The sequence below is a fragment of the Egretta garzetta genome, unplaced genomic scaffold (genome assembly GCF_000687185.1).
Source record: "Egretta garzetta isolate BGI_Z169 unplaced genomic scaffold, ASM68718v1 scaffold125, whole genome shotgun sequence".
Classification (NCBI taxonomy): domain Eukaryota; kingdom Metazoa; phylum Chordata; class Aves; order Pelecaniformes; family Ardeidae; genus Egretta; species Egretta garzetta.
Window position 1 is genome coordinate 285,925 of NW_009259877.1, and position 12,889 is coordinate 298,813.

Below are 12,889 nucleotides of genomic sequence, written 5' to 3' on the forward strand. Positions count from 1 at the left end.
AATTGCTGCTTAGACTTCAGATTTCAGTTTCTGCTGTAGCACTTCAGTTGGCCCGACTGAAGACTGGCTTGAAGGGTCTTTTCAGGAAACTGCAAGCTTGCCTTTGATTTTTTTTTTTTTTTATTCCAGTTGTCATTCCTTGCTCCCATATTAAAAAATAAAAATGTATTTTAGTCTCATTTCTTCTCTGGAAAAAAAAAAAAAGGCATTATTAGTGCAGTTATCTGAGAAGGAAAAGACATTTCAATTTGGACCTCAGTTGAGATGAAATATGTCACCAAACATATGAGCATCCATCATTCCTGGTACTAGATTTGTGAGTTGTCCTTGTCTAAACTTGGCCTGTCATGTAAGCAGAAGGAGTATTCTGCTTGCGGTTTGATTTTGGACGTTTGTTTTTTATTTCTCTCTTCAGATTTTGCAGTAGCAAGTTCTGATTCCTCTTCTGTAGTTACATTCTCAGAGGAAATGCCAGACACATTGGTGCTTAACATGTCTGTCTTCTGAATTAAGGTAGCTCTGGCTGGAATTAAGTTCTACTCTGGCTGGCTTGATACTCTGTAAGTAGAAAAAGTCTTCCGGCTTCTTTAGGGCTGGAGTGGTATATTTGGATGTATTTTTCTTGAATAGCTGGTATCTACTTTCATGCCTTTTTCTTTTTCCATGCTTTAGTGAAAGTAGGAACGATGAACTATCAGAAATATCCCAAGCAGTTGTTATAGCTGTCCATTTATCTTACAACCCTCTGCTGCTGAGATCACACTCATGCTGTGAAGCCAGTTTGTATCATGAATATAATGAGTTAGTGTGTTTGCAGTTGGCTGGGTAAGCAGCAGTAGCTCTAGCAACTGATCTAATACAACAAGAGAATGTTCTGTTCCTAAGGGCTGAAAATAAAACTTAATCTACCTGAGTGGAGAGCCCATAGTGGTGACAGCTGCATTTAGCTCTCTTCTAGGAAGTTGAAAGACTGCTCAAGATCATCTGTGCTAATAACTTAACCACCTTCATACTGTTAGCCTTTGTTAGGGGAAAAGATAAGTCATACCAACCCATGAAAATTAATTTTTAATGACAAGATATTAAATCCATTACCCGATCATATAGCTTTCATACTGGCGTTTGTGCTCCAAGGCTATTCTTTGCACTTGAATCTTGTAAATTTTTGTGAATTGAAGCTGTGACCCTGCTCATTTTGTGGAAAAGACCCTGCTCATTCAGTGGAAATAAAGCTGGGAAAGAATATGCTGTGGATGGCACTAAGAAAGCATGCAATAGCAGTGGCAAGAATGAAGGATTAATTGCATTATATTGACTGTAGGAATATATGTTCTGGCCCTCCGGATCCTTTCTACAGTGACAATTTTTAGTGCTGTTCCTTTCTTTTTTTCCCAAGAGATGTGTGGATGAGGGTCTGGAGAAATAGAGAAGAATGTCTTCAGCCCTGACTCAAAATTTTCTTGCAGTCTGATGCAGGAAGCAGAAAACATACCTCAAGATAGATTAAAGACATGTTTATGACTGTAGTAAGTGTTGGTTTTGAGTAAGAAAAAGCAGTGTTCTTACTGTTGCTTTCATCTTCTACAGGCAATTTTGAAGACTTCAACTTAGAAGATGCATTGGGTAATTATTACACTCTTGCAAATTTTGGGAGGTAGGCAGGAAAATAGTGGCTGCTCTTTTGACTTTTGTTTGTTTCTGAGTATCACTGCATGACCAAGCATGACACCTTCCCCATGTATAGTTTGTTACACCTTCCCCATGTATGGTTTGTTTGAACCTCAGTGGAACAATTCAGCTATGGGTATGTCAAAATGTTGACTACGTAGAACGAAAATTTGTCTTTGGGAACGCTCAGGGATTCCTCTTAAGGGGAAAATGTCTTTCTGTGTAGACTTGATCTTGTGCTTTTCATTGTATAGACATAGGCTTACATTTGTCCTTCATGTGTCTTCTGAACAGTGTATTAAATAGTATTTAAACTTCTTTTTTAACCATCCCTGACAGGAGCTACACAGAAGCCTGTTACACCTCCAAAGCCATCCCCGACAGGTTTGGGTGAGATCTAATTAGCTTGTAATGCCTTTTACTGTGAAGTCAAGTGTAGTTGTGCATATTAATTTGAGAGCCTGAATTTTTCACTTAGTGGCACACAGGGTTGTGATATTTCTGTAAAAGAAAGCGGTTCCCTAATAGCAAAAGGGTTTCTGCATTTTGGAGTCTTCTGCTTTCTCAAATTTACTTCGTGATTTCATGAGCTTAAAGACCCTGTGAGAGTCACTTCTGTTGGCTTTCAATCTGCATGTTTTGAGCTTGCTCATCTTGATCTGGTCCTTGGCATGTACCATGATCACCAAAAGCAGCATGTGGTTTCTGAGATAATGCCTGGTAACTCTGTGGTGGTTTTCCATGGGCCACATGTTGAATGAGCGTGCCATTATATTCTTGGTGAAAACATTGTGAGGTGCATTTTGTGTAAAAAATATTCTAAAACTAGTTCAGTTTTTGCATTACATTTAAAGCTTCCTTTTGTTCTTTGTAGATGATTTCGACTTGGAACATGCTCTTCACCCTCGTAAGTATCATGTTTTCGTGGATACTGCTCAGTGGTACTTGGTGCAATGTCTGTCAGTCCTTTATTACCTAAATGTAATAAGGGCACTGAGTTGATGAAGGTAACAGACTGCAGATAAAAATAATTGCAGTCTAATTATGTTTATTTACCTTCGTATTTAAGGGTCTGGATCACAAAACCTGTATGTATTTCACTCATTTCTTAGCCAGTCCTACTTGTTTCATTGCTGTGTCTTCACTAGATGGCAGTAATTCTATAAACTATTACTTACGGAAGTAGTTTTTAAATCTGAAGTAATTTCTTCCTTTCCAGGAAGTAATTTTAGTAGCACAAGGAAATATTAACCTGTTTGAGATGAGGGAAGGCATTCCTTCTAATGTGTTTCAGCTCTGCTGGGTGGGCAGCAGTAGAAATGGCAGTATTGGTTTTGCTCAGCCAGTTAAAGGTTCATCCAGTTAGGCAGATAACGCACAGTAGCTTTTTGAGTATCATCGCTAGACCTGTTGCAGTATAGACGGCTTTCGTAACACAGGACATACATTTGTAGGACAGTAGCACTGTTTGCTGCTCTGTTTGATTTAGCCCTTTGAAGTTTTGTCTTTCTTAAAGCAGTCTGTTACCAACTGCTGACATTTTTGAAATCAGAGTTGGCTAATTGATAAACTGTTGGCTGAATGGATCGGATGGTTCAAGTAAGTGAAGAGAGAGCATCCTTTATAGGATGGCAAGCCTAAGTTGGGGTCTTAGAATTGTGCTCTGGAGGCGTCTGCCTCTACTTTGAATATACAGAGAGCCTAAGGAGACCTGATCTGGCTTGTGCTAGAGCTGGGAGGAGGCAAGGAGAAGTAGCATTCAGAAGAAATGGGCTGCTGAGTTGGTTCAGCTGTTGGTGAAAACACAGTTTTAGAAAACCGCTGCTGGTGTGTTAATTTGATGCAGGCAACAAAGACCATTACCAAACACTACAGAGATAATTACTAAGATCTCTTATTCTCCTATTTTGTGGCAAGCTAAATGAAGTGTCATTGTGGGGACCATATTTCTAGTTCTATTGTGTATATCTTTTTTTTTTTTTTTTTTTTTTTTTTAAGTGAGGTACCAACCTTTAATTTGGTTAAAATCTGGTAGTTTTAAAAGAGGAAAAGCCAAGTAATCTGTACCTAGTAGAAAAAAAATGAAAGAAGTTCAGCATTTGAAATCAGATGTGCAAACTAAAATGCTGCATAACACTTAGTGAGTTCTTCTGTATGCATTCAGTTAAAGCAAGGGTCTGACATACAGGCTAATGTAGCAGAAACACTGTTAATTGCATTAAAGTACAATGTTTAACCTAAAATAAACAAACAAATACAGCATTAGCTAATGATAGGAATGATAGGAAAATGAGGAAGATAGTGAAGATAGTGTTTCAAGGTCACTATATGCTCTGCTTTTGGTCTCTTCACGCTAGTAACTTTGGTCACTTTATTCTTACTTGTCTACAGATGACACCAAGCCAAGTCCACCTGCAAATCCCAGAGACACTGGTAAGACTGACCTAACAGGAATTTCTTAACAGTAGAAAGTATTTATTAATCTTTCCTAGTCCCTTTCAAAGTTACTGTGTTGTAGTCTGCTTTTGATCTCTTAACCTTTTTCTTTTTTTTTCCTAAATCTCTCTTGTGTGTGTAGATAACCCCAAGCAAGGTCCACCTGCACGTCCTAAAGACACTGGTAAGGCTTCTAGCACAAACTCCTGAATCATGACATGGTTTTACTATCTCAGTTAAAGTTAAAATAATTATACCTTGTTAATTGGCTGCTATGTTTGTCAGATGTTGTACTGGATAAATAGGATTGAGGAAAAATTGTCTTGCAAATAAACTTTGCAGCAGTCTTGAAATTCCATATCAAACCTGCTGAGTCACTTTTCTTTCACTTAAAAGCGGGATACTGTGGGGAAGAGGAAGGATGGGACAGTGTGTGTGCTTGGGGCAATGCTCTTCTTGGCTGCCTATGGTGGAGCACCTGTGTATTGGATTGAATCCTTTCATCTTAACAAACTGAATTCCTGCTAGTCATGTTAAAAAGTCAGTAGGAACTATGTGTGAACTGTTTTCTTAAAGCATCTACATTAAGGGTAAAGCTCAAAGTTAAAGGGTTTTTTTTTTTTTAGTTTCTCTTTTAAAGGCCCCATTTAAGAAATACAGTTCTTTCGTGTTTGAAAGGTAGGCTTGAAATACTTGTCCTTCCCTGCCTGTTGTGCTCTAGGGGTCTTCTCTGTCTTTGCCTAACTCAGAACAAAACAGATTCAGATCGATGCAGATGTGATGACACCATTATCCAGGAATATGGTGGTAAAGAGTCCTTACCTGAATGCAAGCCCTGGTTCTTCTTCCTTCTCCTGCCTGGTTTGCAGCAGATCCTTGAATTCAGATCTTCCATGACTCAGTACAGTGCTTTTGCCACCCAACTAAAACATCTTCTGATGCAATGCTTCTGGTTTTGCTGCTTGAAACAGATTTGCTTTGCATAAACTAAAAATTAAATTGGCAGCAGGAACTCAGGCCGCATGAGGTATGGTCCAGTGGAAATGGAGAGGGAGTGGTTCAATGTCCTATAATAAATAAGAGCAAGGAATTACATTTGGATCTTCCCGTTGTCAGATGAATACTGCAGCCACTGGACTATGGCATGTAGAATTCTTTTTGGTTTTTTTTCTTCCCACTAGCTACTGTGTTGTACAGGTTCAAAAGATTGGTTGTGACTTAGAAACCCAACTCTGAAGAAACACAGCTGCAGATGGCTGTGAAAAGAAACGGTCCTTTCCTGTCCATGTCCTCTGCTTTAACAGGGTAGTGAGACTTGGGCTGTTCCACCTTTGCAGCTCACAGGGCTTCTTGCTTGCTTAGCCCGTGAGTTGTGCAGTACTATCTGCTCTTGGAAACTGACTTCTCTCAGTTGTTGAGGAATTCCAGAAGCAGCAGTGCTGCTTTCAAACTGTATAGTACCAAGCTGAAGGGCCTTGAGATTGGGCGGGCTTTTGAAACAGGAATGTGTTGTGGCTATGATGCTTAGTCTAAACTGACCACAAACTCAGCTGAATGATCTACAGAAAACTTTCATGTCATTATGTGCCTCAAGGGGTCTTTTCACTCAACTTAAAACATGTAAGATAATTTTTTTTTTTTATAGGCAACATTGATGATTCAGATTTAGAGGATGGCAGTCTACCGAAAGGAAGAGGCGGTGGTAGTGGCAGCAATGGTAAGACAGTAGGTTGTGCTTTGTATTGATCTTGTGGTTACCTGAGCTTTCAATAAAAGCTTGCTCACAGGCTGCTTAACATAGTCTAACTTGTAACACTTCTGGTTCTGGTACCTGAAACTTAAGAGCGTACCTTCCAGTTCAAAAGCAATGTGTCCTGCCTCTGCCAAAAAACCCCAGATAGTTAAGAGGTAAAACTGATCTAGGAACCTTCAATGATTTTCACTGTTACGCTAAGAAAGATCGATTTTAAAACTGAGGTGTGAATGTGGTACTTATTTCAAAATTCACCACAAATACAGTTCTTAAAGGCATCCAGGTGTTATTTTCAGATCTTCTGTGACATACTCTCAGTTCCTTTTAGTTCTTGTGGTTAGGAAGCCACTTCTAAGTGATGTAGGTTATATCCAGTCTGAGCAGTATAAAACCCAAACTTGTTTTGAGTAATCTGCCATGTCTAATTGTTACGGAGCAGTTCAGTACAGAGGTGGTCATTGGAACCAAGCTGCAGTAATGGTCATCGTTAGGATGGGGTTAGTCATCCCTGTGTGCATTACTGTAACTTTACTATTTCCAGGTCAGAGTTAGGTTAAGTATCTTGATGTGATGTTGGGACGTGCTGCTGGTTACTAACTTTTTCAGAGAGTTGTCCCAGGCAGAGGTTAGTCATGCTAATTTTTTGGGAAGCTTTCACCTTCCAAGGTTCCTTTGGGGCAGTAACTTGAAAATTGGCAGGGGCAAGAAAAATCTGTTGAGACTTGTGCGGTGTTTTCATCTGCACAGGTTTCTGTTCAGTGGTGCAAGTTGCATAGTGCCAAATCAGGATAGTATTTACAGAACTTCTCTCTCGTTTGCTTAGAGAATTGCAAAAAAGTTTAGTAAATGAGGCTGAGATTTTAGGAAAAGACAGTTGGTTCCATGGAAATACAGTTGAATACTACCCTGAAATTATATATGCTGTTCCTCGCCACTGAGTATTCTGTGGTGGTGGGCAAGTTAAGCCAGATTTCACAGGCGTGCTGCCCTCATTTTGTAGTAATGCTGAGCACCCAAGGCTGAAGTTGGCATCATCATGAGCTGTGCTTTGAAAATAGAAAGTTTGAGTGCCAGAGAGCTTAGCATATAATAGATGGCTTGTAATTTTGCATGATTAATTGACAAAAAGGTTGTCACTTATGATATGACTGTTCTTTAGACATGTAAAATCTAAACCTTCTGTTCATTTTTACAGAACGAAAGGACCCAAGTCCAAACAATAGTGAAGAAGGTGAGAGTAAATGCATAAATTTATGTCTGCATATCTGAAGCTTGTTTTCTGGGTTTTTCTGTATTGCTAATATTCTGCTAGAATGGTCACTGCTGTTAGTGAGTTTCAGCTTAAAAACTTCCGTGGAATCTAGAATTCTTACTTTCAAGCTCGGCTTTCATAATTCTTTAAAATCTCTATGTTGCAAATGATTCAGAAGTGTTAAGGTCTCAGAGGTGCTGGTGCAGTGATTGCATGCATATAACTTAGATTTGGCTATGAAAGGGTACCTTTTTTAATTAGTAGAACTTAGAACAGGCGTACTTAAGTTGTTTAACAATAGGCATTGCTAAGAAATCAATGGTTCTAAAATTAGACGATTCACTTTTCATTATTCACAAAGACAGGAGGAGTCAATTACTACAGTTCTGTGTAATAATTTCAGTTTACTGTTTTCTGGAAGCGTTCACAGTGTTTACTTTGAGACAATATAAGTTTATCATTGCTTTCAATTCTGAAAAATATCTACAAACCTTTTTTTTCAGCTTCTCAGGGAGCAATAGCTGGAATTGTAAGTGCTGTGGTTGCTACTGTGATTGGAGCAGTATCTAGTTTCATTGCTTACCAGAAGAAGAAACTCTGTTTCAAACAAAGCGGTAAGAATTCTAAATTAGTTTTGTTTCCTATTGTCTAAAGAGATGCATTTTTGTATTTATATGGAGGCTGGAAATTGATCTTATGCATTAGGTAGTTTTAATAGCACAGTGAATTTCTGTTCACAGGGAATAACCTCTCTTACTAGTCATCTAAGACTGGGTGTCTAAAGAATGCCTCACCCAAAATTTAGACTTTCAGAAGCAGACAAACTTAAGGCTTTGCATTTCTTAAAATTAAAGCACTTCCTGCTAAAAAATAAGCAGGACCCTGCAAGAAAAAATTTCTTTACGTAAAATGGAGCGGAGATTGGGGATTAGAGGCTATTTTCATGGTGGATGGAAAATACCTTGTCATTTCTAATTTTGTAAATCTTGCCTTTATGTCTTCACAAGATGCTTGCCTACATATTAGGTTTCTGACAACTACCTGGATGTTCATCGCCAAGTGATTCTTTCTTCTGCAGTCGTCTATTGCTTGCTATCTACTTCTTTCCACCTAAATAAAATACAACTTGGGTCAGAGAACTTGGGGAGTACTGTGGGTGATAGGTGGGGCAGAAGCTTTGTTTTTGTCCTTTCTAGTCTTTCTGATTGGTTGGTGAAAGAAGTGATAGAGCAGCAATCCAGCCAGGCACTGCTGTTTTGTAATTTGGGAGGTTTGAAAACTGAGTAACATCTACCATGCACATTGAAGTTAACATGCAGGCAACACAAGGGAAACTGAACTACTTTCAGTTGCCTGTTTTTTTCAGTGCTGTTTCTTCTTTCAAAGTATCTTTATTAATCAACAGCTTTGAAAATAAGAGAATTTGAATGCTAAATATCTTTGTTTCCCAGCAGATGAAGAGAATGTAAATATGGAAAGCCATCGGGGAGCACAGTCTGAGCCACCTGGTAAGAGAAGAATCTAGATGGAAGATCAACTTTTTGGTGGGGATCCTATTAAATGCACTTTATTGACATCTAACATAGCGGAGGAAATTACTTGCACTGTTTTGTTTTGTTTCAAAAAAAATGTTTGTAACTACCATGACAACTAATTTAGAACTGAATCAAGATTCCAGTTTATTGCCTTGAGGAGTCCTTGAAATACAGAAGCTTAGAGAAAGTTAAGAATTGATTTTTCTCTGCAAAAGTATTATGAAAACACAAGCCTGCTCCTTTAGTGTGATACATAACTGCAATTGCTGACAGGTCTTTTATTAGTGTATGCTGTGTCTGATTGGAATCTGATAACTTTTTTGATTGCAAGCCCATATATAACTTTGCAAGAATGTGTATTAAAAATATTAATAGTGTTTGGACAGAGATGAAACTACATTGGAGGCAAGGAGGACCTAATTTACTAGCATGTTGTCATAACTAAAAAATTCTTTGTTTTGAACAGAGGATGATTCTTGTATGAAAGAATCATCAAATAACAAATCTTTCTACAATGGTGGCAGCTGCAGAAGGATCTCTTCTAAAGCAACAAAACCCCTAACAACCTCACCATTCCAGGTTTGGTCGTCTAGGGTACTTGGCTGATGGAACAGGTGATTATTTCCAGGAAAGCCATAGGTAGATCTGGAGAAAACAGTATAGGTCAAAACTTGGCCTTTTAGTCCTTGTGACTGGTCAACAAAGGAAGAAGCAGTACATCATGCTGAAGTATGTCGAGTGTCTTTGAAACACTGAATATTAAAATCTCAAAGCAGTATAAATTTGCAATATATTCTTCTGTGATCTAAATCTTAAACCCACAGAACCAGTTCTTTTTTTTTTTTATAATTGAACAACAACAAAATTTCTACCTTATTTCTTTCAGGTATTTCATCAGTATGCTAAAAACGTCCATCTGGCTCATGACCCTCCTTATAAGCATTTTTCTTTTAAGCTGTTAAATATAGAAAACTCAGGGAGAAAGCATTCTCTTGTGACTGGCTGTTGAAGTCAGGACTGGAGATAGGCAGGTGTCCTCAATTCAGCTATGCATTAGTGAAGCAAGCCAGTATTGTTCGAAGACCTCTGCCAAAGGTAGTTCACATATGGGTTGGAGTCAGAATATGCTAAAATTTTGGCCATGATTCACCAGAACTCAGGCAGGTGTGAAATGCATCAGATGATGCATACTTTATTTTAGCTGATAAAGTAAAACCTGGGTTGTTGTTATAGATGATTACTTCTGCCTACATATTGATGTTACGTTAAATCCCAAATTTCATTCCTCTGTTATATTTTGCAGGCAAGTATGAGCATGTTTTGAGCCAAGAGACTGGGCAACCATGGTCAGCATGGTGCTACTCCTGATCTAAGTTCCATGAGTCAGCAGACCTTAGCTCTGCTTTTGCTAATACAGTGTCGATGTACCTGCATGGCTTTAGTTAGAAGCAGTCTTGCGTTAAGCCAGGTCAGATGGCATGACAGAACAAGTTTGCATTTTTAAAATTTTATGTAGACTTATCTTTGACTTCCTGAAAATGTAGATAACCTAGGCTAGCACTTTCTTCCAGTAACCCACTTTTTCCATCAGCTAAGCAGAACTGTACTCCACTTCAATTTTGCATCTGCAGAACTGCAAGTCTGAAGCTGCATGTTGGGTTATACTGCAAGTGTGGACAGCTACACGGACCTAGTTATTTGAGTGAGAAATCTGCGATGTGATATCCTTTGGTATGCAGGCTACTGGCTATATAGAATCAAGCCTCTGCTTACCTGACTTTATCCCACAGTTTCAAATGCCTACTGGGAAACAACACATGCAGTTACATAGTAATACATAACCTAAAATGTATACTAACTTAGTGTACTAATCTTGAGTTGTTTTTCACTTTTTAGTTCAGCGCACACTTCTGGAGAACTAAATTAAAGAAAACGTGATGAAGAACAGACCATTGAAACTGGATAGAGAGCCTGCATTCTGCCTGAAAAAAAAAAAGGAACCAAAAAAAGCATAATAAAACAGCAGAGTCTGAAGTTGCATGACAAAACAGTTCTCGTTTGAAACACCTCTGGGAGTGTGACTTAGACCTGAGTACTTCTGTATGGTTAGCCCTGTGAAGCATTGTTGCACACCAATATATGGCCTTAATGACAGGAGCGTAGAAGTATGTTGTGCCTTCACATTCTTTCCTGTACTCCTGTGACAAATGGGTGTGTCTCAGGTGCATTCAGTATGTTTAACTTTTCCTTACCTCTCCAAAAACAATAAGCGATTAAAAGTTTTGTTACACCATTGCTTTCAGGTGGTGCAAACATTTTTTTTAACATCCCGTACGCAGTGAGTGTTCCAACCAAACAACTTGGTATATGGTGTGGGCACCTGAAAGCAAATGGGTCGCTGTGTGTGGACAATGGATCTGGGTGTGGGGCTGCTGATACAATCTGTGTAGCTGCCTGGGTCAGCCACCAGGGAAGAGATACTTGTTCCTGAGCATACAAGAGACAAAAATTCAAAGTTTTGTTTTTGCATTTTTTTCATTGCATCTGTCTGGTACAGATTCAGAATACTCCAAGTAGTGCGCACACAGACCCTTCATTCTTTCTGGCTTTTCCTGCTTAGCAAGTACTGAGCTGGTCAGATGTGGAAAAGCCTGATTTGTAAATGAGAACCATGATTGGATTTTGCACATCTGGTGAGACTGATGTTTGGCGGTTTGTCTGAACAGTTGTGGATGAAGTATTGGGGATTGGGGGTTAACATCTTCAGACTTCGATAACCAAAAAGCTTAACTGAAAATAATGTCATATTTTGAATTCGAAAGGTTTATCATATGCGCTTAAAAGATGGAAGCAGTACTACATTTCAAAAGTACATAATAGCGAGACTGACCAGAACAACCCAGCCTCACTCCACAAACATCCGTTGAACGGTATAAATAGCGTACGTGTGAAGAATGCTTTTGGACTTGTGAAGGATTGCCATCGGGACGAGGATCTATGATTGCATTCTCAGCTGAAAGCACTTGTGAGCTTTGCTGTGGCTCTCAAAAGCCACAGGAAGGTTTCAAGGATCTGTGGAAACATGCAAAACTGTGCAACTCCTAACAGTTAAAGGACTAAGTCTGGAATAATAACTGGTTCTGTTTGGAAGGAATAGTCTGACCAGTTCTGTTGGCTTTCATTCTAATTGTTTCCAATTTTCATGCAGTTTTACAATATGTGTCTTACTAATGTGCTTCAGCCACCTGGCGAAGTTCTGCAGAGAAATGACATTTCATGTCATCTTAGAAGTCATTATGAATTTGGATATTAAACATGTAAATATATCTATGCATTCAAATATGAATGTATGCCAAGGATAATTCATTTATGAATTTCTTGTACATGTTTCTTAGCTTGCAACAAAGCTTTACATAGCTTTTAGTATTTTGTTACAGAATTAGTTTGTAAACCTCTTTTTGCACTTAAAAGATGGAAGCAGTACTACATTTCAAAAGTACATAATAGCGAGACTGACCAGAACAACCCAGCCTCACTCCACAAACATCCGTTGAACGGTATAAATAGCGTACGTGTGAAGAATGCTTTTGGACTTGTGAAGGATTGCCATCGGGACGAGGATCTATGATTGCATTCTCAGCTGAAAGCACTTGTGAGCTTTGCTGTGGCTCTCAAAAGCCACAGGAAGGTTTCAAGGATCTGTGGAAACATGCAAAACTGTGCAACTCCTAACAGTTAAAGGACTAAGTCTGGAATAATAACTGGTTCTGTTTGGAAGGAATAGTCTGACCAGTTCTGTTGGCTTTCATTCTAATTGTTTCCAATTTTCATGCAGTTTTACAATATGTGTCTTACTAATGTGCTTCAGCCACCTGGCGAAGTTCTGCAGAGAAATGACATTTCATGTCATCTTAGAAGTCATTATGAATTTGGATATTAAACATGTAAATATATCTATGCATTCAAATATGAATGTATGCCAAGGATAATTCATTTATGAATTTCTTGTACATGTTTCTTAGCTTGCAACAAAGCTTTACATAGCTTTTAGTATTTTGTTACAGAATTAGTTTGTAAACCTCTTTTTGCCCCACTTCTGCTTTTAGTATAAAAGTGCTAAAACCTTTAAGTGTGTTTGAGGGTGGAAAACTGATTTTTATATAAACATTTGATCTCTGTAAATACAAAGAAATGATACATACTGCTTACCTGCATGAATAAACAGGTATCTCATATCAATGCCAA

The 12,889-nt window shown here is 38.6% G+C and overlaps 1 protein-coding gene and 1 long non-coding RNA gene across 2 annotated transcripts in view; one reads left to right on the forward strand and one right to left on the reverse strand.

The window, feature by feature from the left end:
• Positions 1–233: 233 nt before the first annotated feature.
• Positions 234–10,654, forward strand: CD99 (CD99 molecule (Xg blood group)). The gene is given in 10 exon segments (XM_035895659.1): positions 234–1,623; positions 2,008–2,058; positions 2,543–2,575; positions 4,060–4,101; positions 4,247–4,288; positions 5,750–5,821; positions 7,053–7,088; positions 7,613–7,723; positions 8,561–8,617; positions 10,541–10,654. Coding segments are annotated over 10 exon segments (582 nt in total). The 5' UTR covers positions 234–1,511; the 3' UTR covers positions 10,567–10,654.
• Positions 10,655–10,948: 294 nt separating this feature from the next.
• LOC118452432 overlaps positions 10,949–12,889 on the reverse strand; it is a 2,334-nt gene continuing 393 nt past the window's right edge. Inside the window, exons 1-2 of the long non-coding RNA XR_004842195.1 lie at positions 12,724–12,889; positions 10,949–12,096 (exon numbers count right to left, since the gene is read on the reverse strand). The exon at positions 12,724–12,889 is cut by the window's right edge and continues 393 nt beyond it. This is a non-coding gene — a long non-coding RNA (uncharacterized LOC118452432). The remainder of the gene's footprint in view (positions 12,097–12,723) is intronic.